Genomic DNA, 18665 nt, shown 5'->3' on the forward strand with positions numbered 1-18665 from the left:
GACGATCACGGATGGTTTTCTTCGACCTGAATGATGCACAGGCCTAGCAGTTTCTGTCTTCGTGCTCCGGGCTGAGGTAGAGATTACAAACCTTGTGCAAGTCTGTGTGTGGGAACTTAGCGCCACACCCGGGGCATTTTTTAAAGTGGGTCCTTTCATTGACTGCAGGCGTGACCGGCAAAGATAGGACCAGCAGCCCACGCGAAATTCGAGGAGTTTGTATTAAAAGTAGCGCGTCGAAAGGGAAATACGATCGCAACAATTCCGTCGACTGGAGAGGAATTGCGAGTCGAAGGGGGGTTAGAAACTGATGTCGACCTAGAGCGCAGCAAATCACATCTAAACCAGATGGCAGAAAAAACAATCTGGAGATTGAGTCGACGCCCACACGCACTATCTTCCTAAGGAAGAGTCACCTACCTCGAGACTACAAAGATTTCTTCCAAGACATAAAACAAAGAGCAAACATCAGAGTCCAAAACAGATGGCGATCTATGCATAAGTATACGATCTACAGCTCATATGCCTCGAACACCTGAATACCTAACCGAAGGTGTAGCCATCATCGGAGGCATGCAGCCGTCATAAATCAAGGAAGGTCTCTGCTCAAACACCCCTAAATTTACAATTTGAAGAATAAATGAAAAATGTATAGAGCGCAAACTAATGCCCGAGGCGTCTTGGCGCTAAACGGGACAAGGAAAGGACTACTTAGATGTCCTATTTATGTACAAAAAGTCAAATTTTGGAGGACTTTCTGAAAACACAGTGCTGTTTTAAGTTCCAACTGCATACTATTACAGAGTAGGGCTGTACACCTAAAGAAGCTTCTGCCACCGCAGGTGGTCTGGTCTTTCACTGGCAGTGTACCAAATTTTCCAAATAATGGTCATTGTGTTAAGGCTACTTTTCTGGCCACCTTCACGAAAGAACTGTAGAGCCTGTTCTTCCGCTCAAACCTCGCTGGTACTATGTGGATCCTTACCCAACATGCTAGCCCCTGAGGAACTCCGATCGCCTTCTGGATTTTAAGGAACGCTTTAAATAAATTGTGTACAGTGGACGGCTAGGTTATCTAGTGGCTAACGGATTTTACACATGCCTCATAGCTGAGTATATCCCCCCATGCTTAGCCGTTTTCACTTTTTCTAGTCTAAGGAAGCAATAAGAGGCTGGCACCGACACCACAGTGGTTATAGCACTCTTGACCTGGTCATTACCACCGTTATGTACGCCAGGTCCTTAACCTCATGTCAGTCAAGAACCTCTATCAACTGAACACCTATGATTGATCCATTTCAGATACAGCCAGCCTGTGGAGAAGTGTGGCTCAATGGTTAGAGCAGGCAGACCTTGATGCAGAGCTCTGGCCAGGGACCAGGGTTCGATTCCCGCCTCGACGGGTCTCCGACTCATTAATTCCCCTGACTGGATATTCTCGCCTCAGTACCTGTTCTGATCATGGGTCCCACGCTGCAACTCTGGGCAATAGCTTGCTTAGTCTCCACAACGGCCCCCAAAGCGCTGGAATGCCTGGCTGCACCTGGGGGGTGCCCAGGAGTGGACATTTCCCAGGAAAGCCAGGAAGGGTTCCTAAGCGGTATACGGACAGCGCCGGGACACCTCTGGTGGAGGTAGCGCAGCGCTTTACAAATTCCGACATTTACATTTACATTTATATCTCACTAGCATATGGTATCTTTCCCATACAAATACTTACATATTTAAGCAAAATGCCCAATACCATATGTACGCCAGTTTGATTATCGTAATTCTACCATTCCTTCCAATCGCCACTGTCTTCCAATCGCCATCTGGGCCTGGTCCAACCCACAGATAAGCCATAAATAAAAAACTGAAAAAAATGTAACTGGAGTTCAAAAAGGACAAGCCATAAGGTATGAATTTGGCATATTTTCCATGGTCAGTTGTGCTGAAAGCCATTAAAACATGAGACGAGGACTACAAAGCAAGTGGTTTCATTTCACAGTGGTTTAATATGAACAGAAGTTTGAGATGACACGGATACAAAGGAAACTGAAGGCATTCTGGAAACTTGAAGCCCCTCAAGAAGGGAATATATATATATATATGTACATAGCATACAGGCAGCCGTCTGTCTCTCAGAATACAGAATAAGACAGCGAAATACATGGATAAGCAAACAATAGAAAAGCAGCGAGTATAAGAATGCACCTCACAATCATTGTCTGTCTGTGCTGGGCTAATAAAACAAGCTTTGAGAGTTGGTGCAATAATTTACAACCTGAGGGATGCTGTGTGTGTGGGGGGGGGGGTGACACCTGTACTTCAAAACCATGAGCATTAACCCGCAACATAGGTGGAACAAAGGCCACAATACATTTGGCATTATCGACCTTCCCCCAAATACAAACGCCCAACATCCCGAAGCCAGGAGATACCATCAAAACCTCAGTTGTTCTAAGGGCAGAGTCAATCTGGCATTCACACAATTCCAGTCTCCATCACCACTGCGCCAAAACCTTAGACGATTGACATCTTAAGAGGTGAACAGGTATCGAATGGAGTCAGAGATGTCATTTCTACAGTGTTGTTCACTGCAAATCAACACCTCCTGGAAATACTGGGACCCTCACACAGTGGGATCCTCCGGCTACCAGTTCTCCAGAAGCCAAACCTCAGGGAAGGGTAAAACTATAGGCTTCTTACATTAATACACATTTTCAACACCACAAATTGTGTTGGTCATGCAAACTGTGTGAATGAAACATCTGCATCCATCACCTGACGAGCGGAGTACAGACAGAAACCAGACATGCAAAGATCTTACAGAACCAAGATTCCTGCCAGCTCCCTAAAGAGTCTCTTAAGCATGACAAGCTCAAAGAACAGAGTGCACGGGCAGCTTGCCAGGATTGGAGTCACTTGTTAAGAGAGAGAAAGGGACACTCAAAAGGGAATATGTTCCAAGGATAGGTCAACAGAAATCCAAGAAGAGAGACGGGGACAAAGTGAGAAAAAGATGAATGAGCTAGACTGGCCAACTTGAAATGCTCTTTATACTACAGCTGTTCTTTGCAATTCCAGACACTTGAGCACCCTTTTTACATTAGCTACATACAGAAGTATAAAAATGATCAAAACCTTGTCCCATTGCATCACCAACCACCTGCTGATTGAAGCAGCAAACTACGCTTTCGTTTTCGGCAATTCAATTCATGAATCTGTGCAGGTCATCATTAGGTTGGAGATGCTAAAGAGCCCACTTAGGTTGATAAATACAAAATGCTTGTTAGCTGCTACCGTTTAGTCCTCAGAGTACAACCGCAAATTGCGGACTACGGACAATGCTATATTTACAAGCACACTGCATGTTAGAAGCAAAGGTCTCTTAACCAGTGATCAGAATGCATCAAGGAGTTATGAAATCTGCTGCAGATACCTGCTCTGTATTGTATGTAGGTAAACGCACAACGTCACTACGCAACACACAATGCAGTTGAGAAGATGAGGAACAAACATTTAGATGAGCTATTATGGAAACATTGTTGTGGTGATTTAAAAAGGTCTGTAGAAAACCACTATAATTTGCAAGATGGAAATCTTAAGTGTGTGCGTTGCACACTTTTTGGCAAGAGTGATAAGCGTGGTGTCATTGAACAGCAGGTGCACAAACAGCTGCGGAACACTCTTTTGGATAACAGAAGAAGGTACTGTGAAAACGTGGCACAGTGAATGTCCATAAACCAGTGGCGGAAGAACGCATGGATAAACAAGACCACAATGAAAAGATACTCACGGTGAAAAAGTGTACAGAATATCATTAGTGCATGCAGAACCGCAGTGGGAATATCTGTGTGTGCGATGTCACTTCCTAGCTGAGGGGCCTACTCATCCACTGTAGGGTAGGTTTGACTGGAGAGGAATCCTCGAAGTGAAAGTGTTTTCAGCTATTGCAGCTCAACTTTCTTAACCACACTCCTTGCCCTTTTAGTGCCACGGTGACAGTAGAGTTCCACCTAGCCTTTACTGGAAGCGCACACAAACCTCACTTTAGAAAGCTTCACACAGACAAGAGGGGCCATATCCCACCACGAGCCACACACCCACCCAATAAAGAGGCGAATCTGAAATCAATTTGTAACGCAGTTTGCTCCACCCGTCTCTTGAATCTCACGGAGCCATACTAACCCACATGCCCCACTAGCTCCTGCTATAACCCCGTACCTCATTGGCAGATATACAACAGTTGAGTGAGCCACTTAAAGACAAATGTTGTGTAGTCCAGCAATTCTGCTACCGTTTACTCCTCAGTACGACCACAAATTGCGGAAGAGGGAAAATGCCGGATTTACAACTACACTGCATTTGGAGGCAAAGGTCTCTTAATCAGTGTTCAGAATGCATCAAGGAAAGTTATGAAATCTGCTGCACGTACCTGCTCTGTACCATAACTGGTAAATACACAATGTCACTATGCAAAACACACAATGTAGTTATGAAAAGATGACAAACAACCATTTTGATGAGCCATTATGCAGAAATGTTGTGAAAATGTAAAGATAGCTGTAGAAAACCACAATCATTTGTTAGATGGAAATCTTAAGAGAGTGTGTTGCACTTTGTGATAGGTGACAAGCTTAGTGTCATTAAAAAGAGGGTGCTCAAATTGCTGTGGAATACTCTTTTGGATGACACGAGAAGGTACTGTGAAAATCTGGCAGAGTGAATATCCATAGACCAGTGGTGGAAGAATGCATGGATAAACAGACCACAACGAAAAGATACTCACAGTGAAAAAGTGTACAGAAGATCACAAGTGCATGCAGAACCCCAGTGGGAGCATGTGTGTGTGTGATGTTACTTCCTAGCTCAGCGGCCTACTCATCCACTGTAGGGTAGGTTTGACTGGCGATGAATCCTCAAAGTGAAACAGTGCTTTCAGCTATTGCAGCTCGACTTCCCTAACCCTCACTCCTTGCTCTTTTAGAGCCACGCTGACTGTAGAGCAACGTAGCCTTTACTGGAAGCACACACAAGCCTCTTTAGAAAGCTTCACATAGACAAGAGGGTGCCATATCCCACCACAAGCCACCCACCCACCCAATAAAGAGGCAAATCTGAAATCAATTTGTAATGCAGTTTGTTCCACCTGTCTCTTGCAACCTAACAGCCATACTAAGCCACAGGCCCCGCTAGCTCCCGCTATGACCCCATATCCCCCCAGCAGATATACAACAGATGAGTGAGCCACTTCAAGACACAAATGTTGTGTAATCTAGTACGCCAAATGCTATAAGCCAGAATCACAAGTCCTCCTAAAGATTAGAACACACCAGCAATCTGCAGAGAAGAGTCCCACTAGCCTTTGCTGCATTACATGACCGGGGCAAGATATAAGGCACCCCAATGTTGAAGTCTAGTGCAAGTGCCCCCCATTAACTCCCAACAGTCAGGACCAGGGACTGTTAAAGCAAAGCACAGCATCCAATCAAGCCTTGGCTGCAACACACGATGCATTCCATGATCTTTACTGGCGAGTCCCACAGCATACAGAATTGACGTTTGCTTGCCTCACAGTGAGCTACAGTTCCTCATGGCTTCCCCTTCATGCACGAGGAGCCATACAGCTTTGACACTCTGCAATAACAACTGATTGATCCTGGACAAAAATAGCAGCAGACACCAAGATTGCGAGGCTGCAGACACTCCGATTCAGACCAGAGCTCTCCTGACTTACGTGCATCAGGGAAGAGACACCCTGATAAAATACTGATGGCAAATTATAAAAACAAAAAGAAAAGCTGTAGACACTTAAAAAGTTGAAGGAATGAAAGCCTGCTCAGGGTGACGGAGACCTAGTGTAAAAATAAATGTCATTTTTGCTGAGTAGGAGGTGGCGTAGAGGAAGACTCGTGCCAGGCCACTGCCTACTGGCGCACTTTGCCAGGGACGTAGTTCCGGTCGATGGTCTCGTCCTGCAGGAACATATGTAAGCAGCGTTCGTTCTGTGCCAGCGGGTGCCCTGCGATTCTGTAAGGAAAGCAGAGCAGAGGGTCAGCCTACTCACGTAGTATGTGAAGAGAGGCACTGAACACCGAGACCGCGCGGCCATCACACAGCAGAGGGACCGCGCGGCCATCACACAGCAGAGGATGTATGACATTACAACACATGCTTTTACATCGCATGCTTTTACATCGCAGTTTTCCAACGCATACCATTAGAACGCATAGCGCTTTGGGGTGCTGGATAGTGAATAGTTTAATTTACTATTCCAACTCCAGTCCCCGTGGACAGTAAATTAAATCTATTCCCTATCCTAGAGCGCCCCCCAGCGCAATGCGTTGTAAAAGTTGCGTTGTAAAAGCACTGCGTGGTAAAAGTTGCGTTGTAAAGGATGTTTCCCCACAGCAGAGAGACCGCGCCGCCGTCACACAGCAGAGAGGCCGCCGTCACACAGCAGAGAGGCCGCCGTCACACAGCAGAGAGGCCGCCGTCACACAGCAGAGAGGCTGCCGTCACACAGCAGAGAGGCCGCCGTCACACAGCAGAGAGGCTGCCGTCACACAGCAGAGAGACCACGCGGCCATCTTGCAACAGAGGCTGCCATCACAGTACAGCTCTCATTCAACTTTCTAACTACATAAACCCACCCAAATATTCAACAGCTAACAGCCTAATCACAGGTGGAAAGCATTGACATACATCACTAATTCTATCCCAGAAAACACCACCGCCATTTAAGCGATGGAAAGGCCAGTGTACTTTACATGCACACTAAGTTTGCTCCGGAATAATACAGTAACCAAGGTAGTTAAAAGGTCAGAGAAGTAAGAAAGGTAATAGACCTCACAGTGGTGGAGATATAGTGCCATAGCTATGAATCCAATTAAATTATAGGCCTTTTCGCTGACTCTTTAAACCGCGAGCGATGACTGGATAAACTTGGTTGGCAAGGCCATTCACTACTTGTGTCCAAGGACCTTGGGCACAGCTGCTAGGCAAATGGTTAGCTAAAACTTTATATACTTGACACTTTAATGCTAGCTTTTCAACACGGACCATGAGAGATGGTGTACACATGATGCCCAGTACAAGAGTCATAATAGAGGCCAGTGGCATTTCTTTCCAAAATGAATGACATATATATATACATATATATACACATATATACACATATATATACATTATATATATACATATATACACATATATATATATATACATATATACACATATATATATATATATATATACATATATATATACATATATATATACATATATATATACATATATATATACATATATATATACATATATATATATATATACATATATATATATATATACATATATATATATATACATATATATATATATACATATATATATATATATATATATATATATATATATATATATATATATATATATATATATATATATATACACACACATACATACACACACACCTTTCACAGGTAGCCATTATGTAGAACACTGGTTTGGAATCCTAGATGTTCAGTGTTCTGCCGCCCACGCATTACAAAACTAGTGTTATTTTTTTACTGCTTGGATGTCAGTACATCTTCCCAGCTAGTACTGAACCACCGTTCTTACCGGTGGAGACCCCACCAACCATCTATGTTCACTAAAGATGTGGAGAGGGACTGCAGAGGGCAATAGAAATAGTGCATTTGTGCTACAAACAGCCAGTACTCCTGGGACTCTGCGATGAAAGAAAAACAGACCAGGTTCTTATAAGGTGCTGTTGTTGCCACACCAACTCTCCGCCATCAATGTGAGCGTTGGGGAGGCAATGCTCAGAGGGTGGTGTGAGACACAGGGAACCAAGTACATTTCGGAATTGATGGGGAAAGCGTGCAGGTGTATCGAAAGGTCGATGTCAAGACACCAGGTTTTTGCTTCAAAGGAGGGATAAGCTAAAGAGGGTATTGCCAAGGTGAGTGCACAGCAAGCATTTTTTTTTTTTTTTTAAAGGGTGGTGGCGGGGAAGGTTCTCCTTAGGATGATGGAGTGGAAGACAACCATGTACTTTTAATGTGGTGGTGATGCGTCTCCTCTGCACTACTCTTTGGGGTATGAGAAGTAGATTTGGGGGAAGGAGGGAAGAATAGGTGTCAAACGTAGATTGGTATTAGACAATTATCTGGGGCTTTTCATTTCTATCATCATCGGAGGTCACGTAGAAACACTTGGTGGAAAATAACTGACTTATGGTTTTTACCTACTAATAATTCTGTGTTTACAATCAAGGTATCTGCACTCCCACCACAGTTTTGATGTTACTATATGATTCAAAAACTATAAGGCACATGCAAAACAACCATTCTCACCAAAATACTTTTTGCTAATTACAAGTACAATAATTAAAGTTCGGATAATATGAGCAGCTTCTGCTTGTACCTAAAGTCCCTTTATATGTATGCATGTAGTAGGATTTTTAGTAGCCTCTCTCTAAAACAGTTTCGTGCACTGGATGGCGGGAACCGCCTAACGCCATGGTGGGCGCGTGTGGACAGCACCTGGCCATCCTGTCACCCACCCATGGGGGAAAGCGATGGGGCTCCCCCGTGTGCCTCCCTTATTCACACCCCCCACCAGGTCACTGCCCTTTCCCACCACGGCATCTAATGATGTTAGCTCGCACCAACGTTATTAGAGGCTGCCATATGCTTCCAGCGCGTCTAGGAGTAAGGAGAGTTTCTCCACGGGGGTAGCAATAAAAGCATCAGGGGAAAGAAAAGGGTTTTCCTTTCCTCCGAGGTCCCTTCGGAGTATTCATTCTGCACAACCACACATGGGGCCGCGATCATGACTGACTGACTATTTGTAAAGCACATGTTAGATTTAGGGTCTCTAGTTGGCACAGGTAGGTACTTGTGACAAATAGGGACCCTTTCCTCTAGTCAGGACAAGGGGGATTACACTCCTAAAATAACCCCTGCTCACGCTCTAGGTTGCGTGGCGCGAGCAGTCAAGGCTTATTTCAGAGGCGTTGTAAGTTAAGCGGTTGTGACCACATACAGTAACCCAGTGACAACACTACAAATGGACACCACACAGGTTTTATGTAAAAATAAGTAGACTTTATATAGTTACCACAAGAACATAAACGACAAAAATACACACTAGGATTACTTTAAGATGGTAGATTTAAGTTTAGTTCAGTTCAGTTCAGTTCTTAGATGCGACACTCTGAGTCAATGTACCTTAAGTTGTGTTGCGCTTCCACGAAAAGCAATGTTGCAATGATGGGAAATGTGGCAAAGTTCAGATACAAAGAATGAATATGCTACTTACCAGTATGCATCTGTTCTTGGCATGTAGGGCTGCTAACATTCATATCTATTGCATAGATCGCCGCCTAGTGTTGGGTCCGGATGATTGCACATTGTTGTCCTGGAAGAGTCTTCGAAGTATCACGAGATAGGTGGCTCCTCCCCTGGACTACAGTGCGCATGGGCATCGACTCCATCCCCAGATTGTTTTTAGCCATTGCGGCAAAGATGGAGTATGACAGTGTGAAAGATGTCCATGCTAATGATTGAATGCAAGAAGCAATCTGCAGCTGCTACAGGCGCCGGGGAGGAGGGTGGGCGATATGAATGTTAGCAGCCCTACATGCCAAGAACAGATGCATACTGGTAAGTAGCATATTCAGTTCGAGGCATGTGGGCTGCTAAATTCATATCTATTGCATAGAATATATAGCAGTCCCTCCATTAACGGCAGTTGCCCGTGCCAGCTGCAGAAGTCTGAAATAGAGTCTTGAGAACAGCTTGTCCTACAGCTGCCTGCTGTTTGGAATGTACGTCTACGCAGTAATGTTTGGTAAACGTGTGTGGTGTGGCCCACGTGGCTGCTCTGCAAATGTCTTCCAAAGGAATGTTTCCCAGGAATGCCATGGAGGCTCCTAACTTGCGTGTGGAGTGTGCTCTGGGTGGGATCGTTAAAGTGCGTTTAGCTTTCTGATAGCAAATCTGAATACATTTAACGATCCACCTGGCTATTCCCGCTTTGGAAATGGGGTTGCCCTTGTGCTGAGCTGAAAAGGCAACGAATAGTTGTTGTGTCTTTCTAAATGGTTGTGTTCTGTCAATATAGTACATCAACGCCCTCTTAACGTCCAAGGTATGGAGCATTCTTTCCGCTACTGTCTCTGGATTTGGAAAGAATGCGGGCAGTTCAATTGTCTGATTGACGTGAAATTGTGACAACACCTTTGGAAGGAACTTGGGGTTAGTGCGGAGCACCACCCTGTTGGAATGAACCTGAATAAATGGCTTTTGTATTGTGAGCGCCTGTAGCTCACTAACACGCCTGAGAGACGTGATGGCGATGAGGAAAGCCACTTTCCATGTCAAGAATTGAATCTCACATGAATGTAGAGGCTCAAAGGGTGGACCCATCAACCTAGTGAGGACCACACAGATTCCATACCGGAGCGGGCGGGGTTCTGGGAGGAATGACCCGCTTCAGCCCTTCTAGAAAGGCTTTAATGGCAGGCACCCTGAAAACAGAGAGGTGCTGCCTGTTCTGAAGATAAGCTGCTATGGCTGACAAGTGTATCCGAATGGAAGCGTACGCTAGATTGCATTTGTAAAGATGTAACAAGTAGCAAATGATGTTTGGAATGGATGCATCTAGCGGAGTTATGTTATGCTCTGTACAGTAGATGACAAAACGCTTCCATTTCGCTGCATAGCAAGCTCTGGTAGTGGGCTTTCTTGCCTCTCTGATGATGTCCATGCATTCAGGAGGCAGATTAAGGTAGCCAAACTCTAGGACTTCAGGAGCCAGATCGCCAGATTGAGCTGTTGCGGGTCTGGATGCTGAATGTCGCCATGGTTCTGCGTCAAGAGCCTGGGTGAGAGGTGCAGCCTTTGATGCGGTACCACGGAAAGTTCTAGAAACGTGGTGTACCATGGTTGTCGTGCCCACGTTGGAGCAACCAGGATGAGCGTCATCGAGTGTTGCTTTAGCTTTCTTGCCACCAGCGGAATGAGAGGTGCTGGGGGAAAAGCGTACGCAAATCTGCCTGACCAGTTCATCCATATCGCATTGCTTTGCGACTGTGGGTGAGGGAACCTGGCGGCAAAGCTTTGGCATTTTGCGTTTTCCCTTGTGGCAAACAGGTCTATCTCTGGATGACCCCACTGCTGGAAGTACGGGCGGAGTACCGATGGATGTATCTCCCACTCGTGCATTTGATGGCTGTACCTGCTGAGCAGATCCGCCATCTGGTTGTCCTTGCCCGGAAGGTGTTCCGCCATGAGGAAGATGTTCCTCTGAATGGCCCACTTCCACATGCTCTGAGCCAGATGAGACAGCTGTGGAGAGTGCGTACCCCCCTGCTTCTGGATGTAGTACATGGCCGTCATGTTGTCCGTCCGGATCAACACGACCTTGTTGCACAAATGTACTTTGAAGGACTTTAACGCCATAAAGATCGCCATCAACTCCAGACAGTTGATGTGCATCTTCCTCAGCTGTGTCGTCCATAGTCCCTGCACCGTGTAGTGGAGCACATGAGCTCCCCACCCCTGGAGAGATGCGTCCGTAGTGAGGATGATCTGTGGTACCGGCTCTTGGAACGGTCGGCCCTTGCAAAGGTTGTGTGGATTCCACCAATGCAGAGAGTTGTATGCCCGACCGGTCACCAACACTAGGTCTTTCAACTGTCCATGAGCCTGCGTCCACTGATGCGCTAGACATTCCTGGAGCGGACGCATATGCAGTCTCGCGTGCGGGACTATGAAGATGCAGGAGGCCATCATGCCTATCAACTGCATAAACACTCTCGCTGGGAGTGAGTGCTGGGGTCTGAACCTCTGGATTAGCGACTGGATGTTGTCGATCCTCGCTGGGTTTGGCTGTGCTTTGGCAGCCAGAGTATTTATGGTCGCGCCCAGATACTGCCGCACGTGGGCTGGCTGGAGGTGCGACTTCGGATAGTTTAACGAGAACCCCAGACTGTGAAGGAGGTGAATAGTGTGGGACATGTCCGCGGCGCACTGTTGAGCCGACTTGGCTTGAACGAGCCAGTCATCCAGGTAAGGGTAGACATGTATGTTCTGTCTCCTGAGGTGCGCCGCCACGGTCGCCAGACACTTCGTGAACACTGTTGGTGCAGTGGTCACTCCGAAGGGTAGGACCCTGAACTGGTAATGCCTGTTCTGTATGGTAAACCTGAGGTACTTTCTGTGGGATGGGTGGAGGGGAATGTGAAAATGAGCATCCTTGAGGTCCAAGGTTGCGAGGAAGTCTCCCTGGTTTAATAGCGGAAGAACCTGTTGTAGCGTCAACATGTGAAAATGTTCTGAGAGTATGTATAGGCTGAGGGGGCGCAGGTCCAGAATGGGTCTGAGTGAGCCGTCCTTTTTTGGTATTAAGAAGTACAGGGAATAAACCCCTGTGCCTTCTTCCTCCACTGGCACGAGCTCTATTGCTCCTTTTTGCAGCATTACGAGAACCTCCTGCTGCAATAAGTGCAAGTGCTCTGCTGACATAGGACGTTGTCTTGGGGGTATGTTGGGTGGAGTGGAGGTTAACTCCAAACAATACCCGAACTGGATAAGATCTCGTACCCACCTGTCTGTGGTGATGTTTCTCCAGACTGGCAGGAACTGTTGGAGTCTCCCCCCGACAGGTGTTAGATGGTCGGGGGGCAGTGACAGGGAGTCACTGTTTGGTGGCAGCAGAGGAACGGGAACTATTGTTGCCTCTGCCTCTGCCCTTGGAGCTGTTTCCTCTGTAACCACCTCTATTTTGTTTGGGGTAAGAGGCCTGGGCGCCTCCTCTATTGAAACTTGTCTGCTGTGCCAAGTGTCCTCTGGGAACACCTCTTGTACCTGAGCGACGAAAAGTGTTGCCCCTGTATTGCTGAGACTGAACAGCACCCATGGACTTAGCCGTCTCAGTGTCTTTTTTAATCTTTTCAAGGGTGGTGTCAACCTCCGGGCCAAACAGTCTGTCTGGATTGACGGGCTGGTTGAGGATAGTTGTTTGGATCTCGGGCTTGAAGCCTAAGATGCGGAGCCATGCCTGACGCCTTAACATAACACTAGTGTTCACCGCCCTTGCATCTGCAACATCAAGCGCACATTTAATTGCAGCATTAGAAATGAGCTTGCCCTCCTGGATCAACATTTCAGCTCATTCTTTGAACTGGTCTGGAAGGTGCTGCAAAAGCTGTTCCAAGGTGTCATAATGCGCCCTATCATATCTAGCCAGCAGGGCTTGTGTATTGGATATGCGCCATATGTTTGCTGCCTGCGCTGCCACCCTTTTGCCCCCTGCCTCCAGCACTTTTGACTCTTTGTCCGGGGGAGGAGCTTCACCCGTTGTCTGTGAATTCGCCCTCTTGCGTGCATTGGAGACGACCAAAGAGTCTAGAGGCAACTGGCCCCGTATATAAGCAGGGTCCCCAGGTGCCGGCCTGTATTTCTTTTTGATACGTGGGTTGACCACCCGTGCCCTGGTGGGTTCTTTGAAAATGTCAGTGGCATGTTTGAGAACCCCTTTAAGCATTGGCAGTGTTTTAACAGTGTTTTCCGATGCAGAGAATGTATCAAACAAAAAGTCAACTTCCACAGGGTCGGCATGCATCTCCACCTTGTGATTTGCAGCTGCCCGTTCAATTAAGGCATTAAATGCCGCCGAGTCTTCAGTAGGAGAAGTCTTTATCCCATAAAGCTGTGGGTCACTAACCACCTGTTGGTCACCCTGGTCACCAGTGTCTACCCATGAGTCCTGCTGCTCATCAGGGTCATTATTGGCAGGGAAGTTATACTCTTCATTCTGGTCATTTCCATCCCCATCTGAGTAAGTGGGTGAAGGTGTTGGACTCCTCCCAGGCTGTTGAGGAATGGGTTCCACAAGGTCTGGAGTATCTGGTGCAGGCCTTTTCTTTTTTAGAGGGATTACATAGGATGCCACCGGCTGGGATGTAATTTTCCTCTTGTAGAGCATTAATTTGCCCGTGTCGGCGTCGATATAATGCTCCGATTCATCGTACTGCGAAAGTGGTCGAGCAGAGCTTCCACCACGCTGAGTCTGCCGCAGCCCCTCCGAGTCATCGGGCACCGTACGAGGTGTGAACGCCTTCGGCACCACCTTCGGCGGCAGAGTATAGAGGATCGGCGTCGAAGTCTTCTTCGGTGGAACAGTCGCCTTCGGTACCGAGGGCGTTTTCGGATCCGACGCCTTGTCCCGTAGCCTCTTCAGGGAGTCCGCGACCTGCTTAGTAAAAGAAGCGGACGGCTTCGTCGATCCGACCGTGGGCCTCGATCCACCACCAGGTGAGGATCCGAGCGGTGACGACTTCTGTGTGGGCGCGGACGCACCCTCGACAGCAAGGCTCTGGTCCGTCTTGGCCTTAGGCATCGACGCCGCCGGCTTCGGATCGGCAGATTTTTCCCTGTGCTTCGTGGTTCCAGACTTCGGCTCGGTGGCCTTCGCCGACGCCACTTCGACTGTCCGTGTGCCTGGGGCCGCGGTAGTCTTGGGTGAAGGTGTCTCGACAGTCTTCTTTGACTTCCACTCCACCACGACCTTCTTCGAGGCGGCCTCATTGGCCCCCTTGGGTGCCGTATCGAGTTCGACAGCCTTTTTCGGCTTCGAAGCCTCCGAAGACGACGGTTTCGAAGGTGTCTCCGCCGTCTTTGGTTTCGATGGTGTGTCGGCCATCTTAGATGATGTCGAAGCCGATGGTTTCGGTTTCTGCATCGGAGGCTCCGCTGAAATGTCTGTAGCCGGGCCAGAAGGCGGGGCCGAGGACTTAGGGTGAGGGTCGTGGGTAAGGCAGAGTGGCGATCCCGTGACCTGAGCCTTAGTTAATGTACGGACGGGGCATAGCTCTTGCTCCGAGCTATCTTCCGCGGCCCCATAAACTTCCTCGTCGTCCCCTACCTCCTAGACGTATTCCTCTAGGTCCAGGCCCTCAACGGCTTCTCCGTAGTCGGCCTCGACCTCCGCCGATGGAGGCGAGATCTGAAGCTGAAGCTCTTGCTAGTCTGCCTTGGGGTCGTTGAAGATGTCCACAGGTGCCGGTGCCGATCGCTGGGCCTCGAGGCGCGCCATGCGCCGAATCTTGAGCGTCTTCTTCGACCTGAACTTCGAACAGGCCATACAGTTGGCCTCGTTGTGGTCCGGCGACAGGCACTTGTTGCATACAGGATGCACGTCGATGTGTGGGTACTTCGAACCGCACACGGGACACTTTTTGAACGGACTTCGTTCCATTGTAGTCTCTCGGGGTCTTGCTGCGTCGAAGGGCCTCGATGACCGAAGAGTCACGCGACTCCCCCGAAAACCGACTCGAAGAGTCAGAGTATACACGAGAACCGAACGCCAACAATACCGACGAGGTTAGAAAGCCTTTTGGCCTTCAGAGAACTGCTTTCACCGATTCCGACAGGAGACGTCGAAATCGCATCCGAACCCAATGGCGGAAAAAAACAATCTGGGGATGGAGTCGATGCCCATGCGCACTGTAGTCCAGGGGAGGAGCCACCTATCTCGTGATACTTCGAAGACTCTTCCAGGACAACAATGTGCAATCATCCGGACCCAACACTAGGCGGCGATCTATGCAATAGATATGAATTTAGCAGCCCACATGCCTCCAACATAAAGACGTGAAGATCTTCCATATGTGGCACGCTTCTCGGGGATGCGAGAAGTCCTTGGTTCGATGCGTGGACTGCAGCAGCAGCACCCTTACGATGCAACGGTAATAGCTCCGGCGGCGGCGCTCTTCTTCACGATGCGTGAAGCTTCCGCTTAATGCGACAACTACAGTGGCGACATCCAAGATGCGACGGCAGCAGCTCCGACAGCTGCACGCTTCTCAGGGATGCGAGGTGCTCTGGATCGATGCGGTGCAATGCGACAGTTCCAGCGGCGACACCCTCCTTCGGAGTTGCGACAGCAGGCACAGCGACATGCTCCGACCTCGTTGCCAGATTCTCCTGATGCGGTGCAGTGCGACAACTACAGCGGCGACACCCTCCTCCTTCGGATTTGCGACGGCAGCAGCAGTAACGGCGACATGCTTCCTCTTTGTTGCTGCACGCTTCTCTCCGATGCAGTGCGACAGTTCCAGCGGCGACACCCTCCTTCGGAGTTGCGACAGCAGGCACAGCTCCTTACGACACGCTTCTCCTCGTTGAGTTGCACTTCCAGCTCCTTACGACACGCAGTTCCTCAGAAGGCCCAAAGAGCAGCAGGCACTTCCAAAAGAACTCTGGGGAGCTGGGGGGTGAAGTCTGTTGTCCCTGAGACTTCAGCAGGAGGCAAGCTCTTTTCCAAGCCCTTGGAGATCCTTCACAAGTTGAAAGCAAAGTTCCGTTCTCCTTCCTTTGGCAGTAAGGCAACCACTGCAGGCCAATCCCCCAAGCAGCACTTCAGCTTGGGAATAGTCTCTCCTCAGTTTCTTCAGGTTCCTCTCCTCAGTAAAGGTTTCTTCTTGTAGTTCAAAAGTGATCTAATTTCATGGGATCAAGTTCCCAATATTTATACCCCAAAATCCTTCGTTCTCTGAGGGGAGAGGGGCCTTTGCCCAGTCCAAACCAGTTCTGAAGCACTCTGTTTACCAGACTTCTCCTTTCCTTTCACAGTGAAGGGCAGGCACAACAGATGCCCCACAGGAGGTGGAGCCAGCATTGCGGAAGGCAATTACAGTCCTGAAGCACTTTGTTTACAGGACTCCTTCTCTTCTTTCAGTGTGCAGGGTAGAGCCATCAGCTGCTCCCCAGGGGGCAGAGCCAGCATTGTGGAAGGCAGGCACAGCCTTATTCAAGGTTCAGGTGCAACTCCTCCCTCCCATTTAGTTGTAAATCTCTCTATTCACCACTGGGTGACTCAGCCCGTCTCCTGGAATTTCCCAGCCCTGTCACTCACAAAACCAGACATAGGAATACATAACCTAGCAGAGGCAGGTTTGAATGGTTAGACAAAAAATCCTTCTTTCTAAAAGTGGTATTTGCAAACACAGAATATTAAAATAAACTTTACTAAAATATGTATTTTATTATTCTGAGTTCAGGCACAATAAACTCGAATTTCTACCATGTTCTCCGAGACAGTTAGGATTATAAAATGTAATAAGTAACAGCCCATTCTGGCCTATGGAGAACAGGTAGCCTTGCAATAGTGAAAAACGAAAATGGCTGTAATTCACTATTAGGAGATGCCACACACCAGAGCTTGTCCTACCTTATACTTACAATGCACCCTGCCCTTGGGCCTACTATAGGGGTGACTGATATGAAGAAAATGGAAGGTTAAGGGACTAGGAAGTGGGTGCACTTGCCCATTCAGCATGACAGTACCACACAGCACGCAGGCTCTGCAATGGCAGACCGTAGACATTTTACAAGGCTGCCTCTGTGGGTGGCACAAACAGTGCTGCAAGCCCACCAGAAGCATTTGGATTTACACGCCCTGGGCACACTCAGTGCACTAGACTAGGGTCTGACAAGTAAACCAAATAGCCAAACATGGAACCACTGATTCATACATCAATTTACAATAGGGAGCACTTGCACTGAGGCACTGGACAGCAGTGGCACAGTGCCCAAACCATCTAACACCAGCAAAAATACATGAGGCAACAGCAAAAAAAATGGAAGGGAGACCCAGGCCAATAGTGCCAGGTCTAACAGCACACTATTGCTGAGGGGTCTTGGCGCTGAGGTAGATGCAAACAGAGAGAGTAAGCGGGTCTAGGGCTTGTAGAAGAGCCAGGTTTTGATATGCTGGAATGAAGTCTCATGTGAGTGGGAAGGGAGTTCCACAGTTTGGCCGCTTGGTAGGAGAATCCCTTTCCACCTCACCTAACTTATCCTGGGAGGAAGAACCAGTCCAGTGGTTGCCGACCTAAGGCAGCGTGAAGGAATGTAGGGAGGGAGTTAGGGTTTTATGTCCTCCTCCATAGAGAGCTTTATGCACTAGGCAGAGGGCCTTAAAAACTACTCTCTGTCGAATAGGGAGCCAGTGAAGGTGTTTCAGGCTCGCGGACGTTAGATGAGGCTTTGGGAGATCGAGTAGTACGTGTGCGGCCGCGTTTTGTAGTGATTAAAGTTTGGAGAGCTGCCTTACACCTGCAACCAAATATAACGCATTGCAGTAATCTACTCTTACAAATAGTCAAAGGTAGGAGAATGGACCACTTGTCCTGCGTACCAGGGTCATGCTCACCTTTCTGTAAAAAAACCCTCATTCACGTACACAAGGTGGGGGCGGTATATCTTGGTTCTCCTTGTCGGTAGACACTTTAATGAATTAGGTTGTTTGAGAAAGTAAAAGCAAAAAAGGTTGGAGTAGATAAAGTTACTAATCTACCGCACTGATGGTGGTCGACATGTTTCAGCCTTGTGTTTCATCTAGAGGCTTTCTCAGGACCGGTGGATTCGTAGTGGCACGTTGTGGCTACTACCATGGGTGGTTAACTTACCACTCCATTTTTGAAGAGTCCTGTCAATTGTACATGTGACTTATCTCTGATTCGGGCTTCCTCGAGAGGCTGGGCGGCTGTGATGACTGATGTGTGCTTAGTCTCGACTTGTGCGGTCTGTTCACGGCGCCTTGAACAGAGTACAGTTACTTTCTGAAACCACCTAATTCATTAAAATATCTACCGACAAGGTGTT

General features: G+C 47.9%; 1 protein-coding gene across 1 annotated transcript in view; it reads right to left on the reverse strand.

The window, feature by feature from the left end:
• Positions 1-1974: 1974 nt before the first annotated feature.
• Positions 1975-18665, reverse strand: part of SNX12 (sorting nexin 12) — a 71123-nt gene continuing 54432 nt past the window's right edge. The window contains exon 4 of the mRNA XM_078640203.1: positions 1975-6015. Coding sequence (XP_078496329.1) covers positions 5913-6015 — 103 coding nt within the window. The 3' untranslated portion in view covers positions 1975-5912. The remainder of the gene's footprint in view (positions 6016-18665) is intronic.

This window comes from Lissotriton helveticus, chromosome 4_2 (genome assembly GCF_964261635.1).
Source record: "Lissotriton helveticus chromosome 4_2, aLisHel1.1, whole genome shotgun sequence".
Taxonomy (NCBI): domain Eukaryota; kingdom Metazoa; phylum Chordata; class Amphibia; order Caudata; family Salamandridae; genus Lissotriton; species Lissotriton helveticus.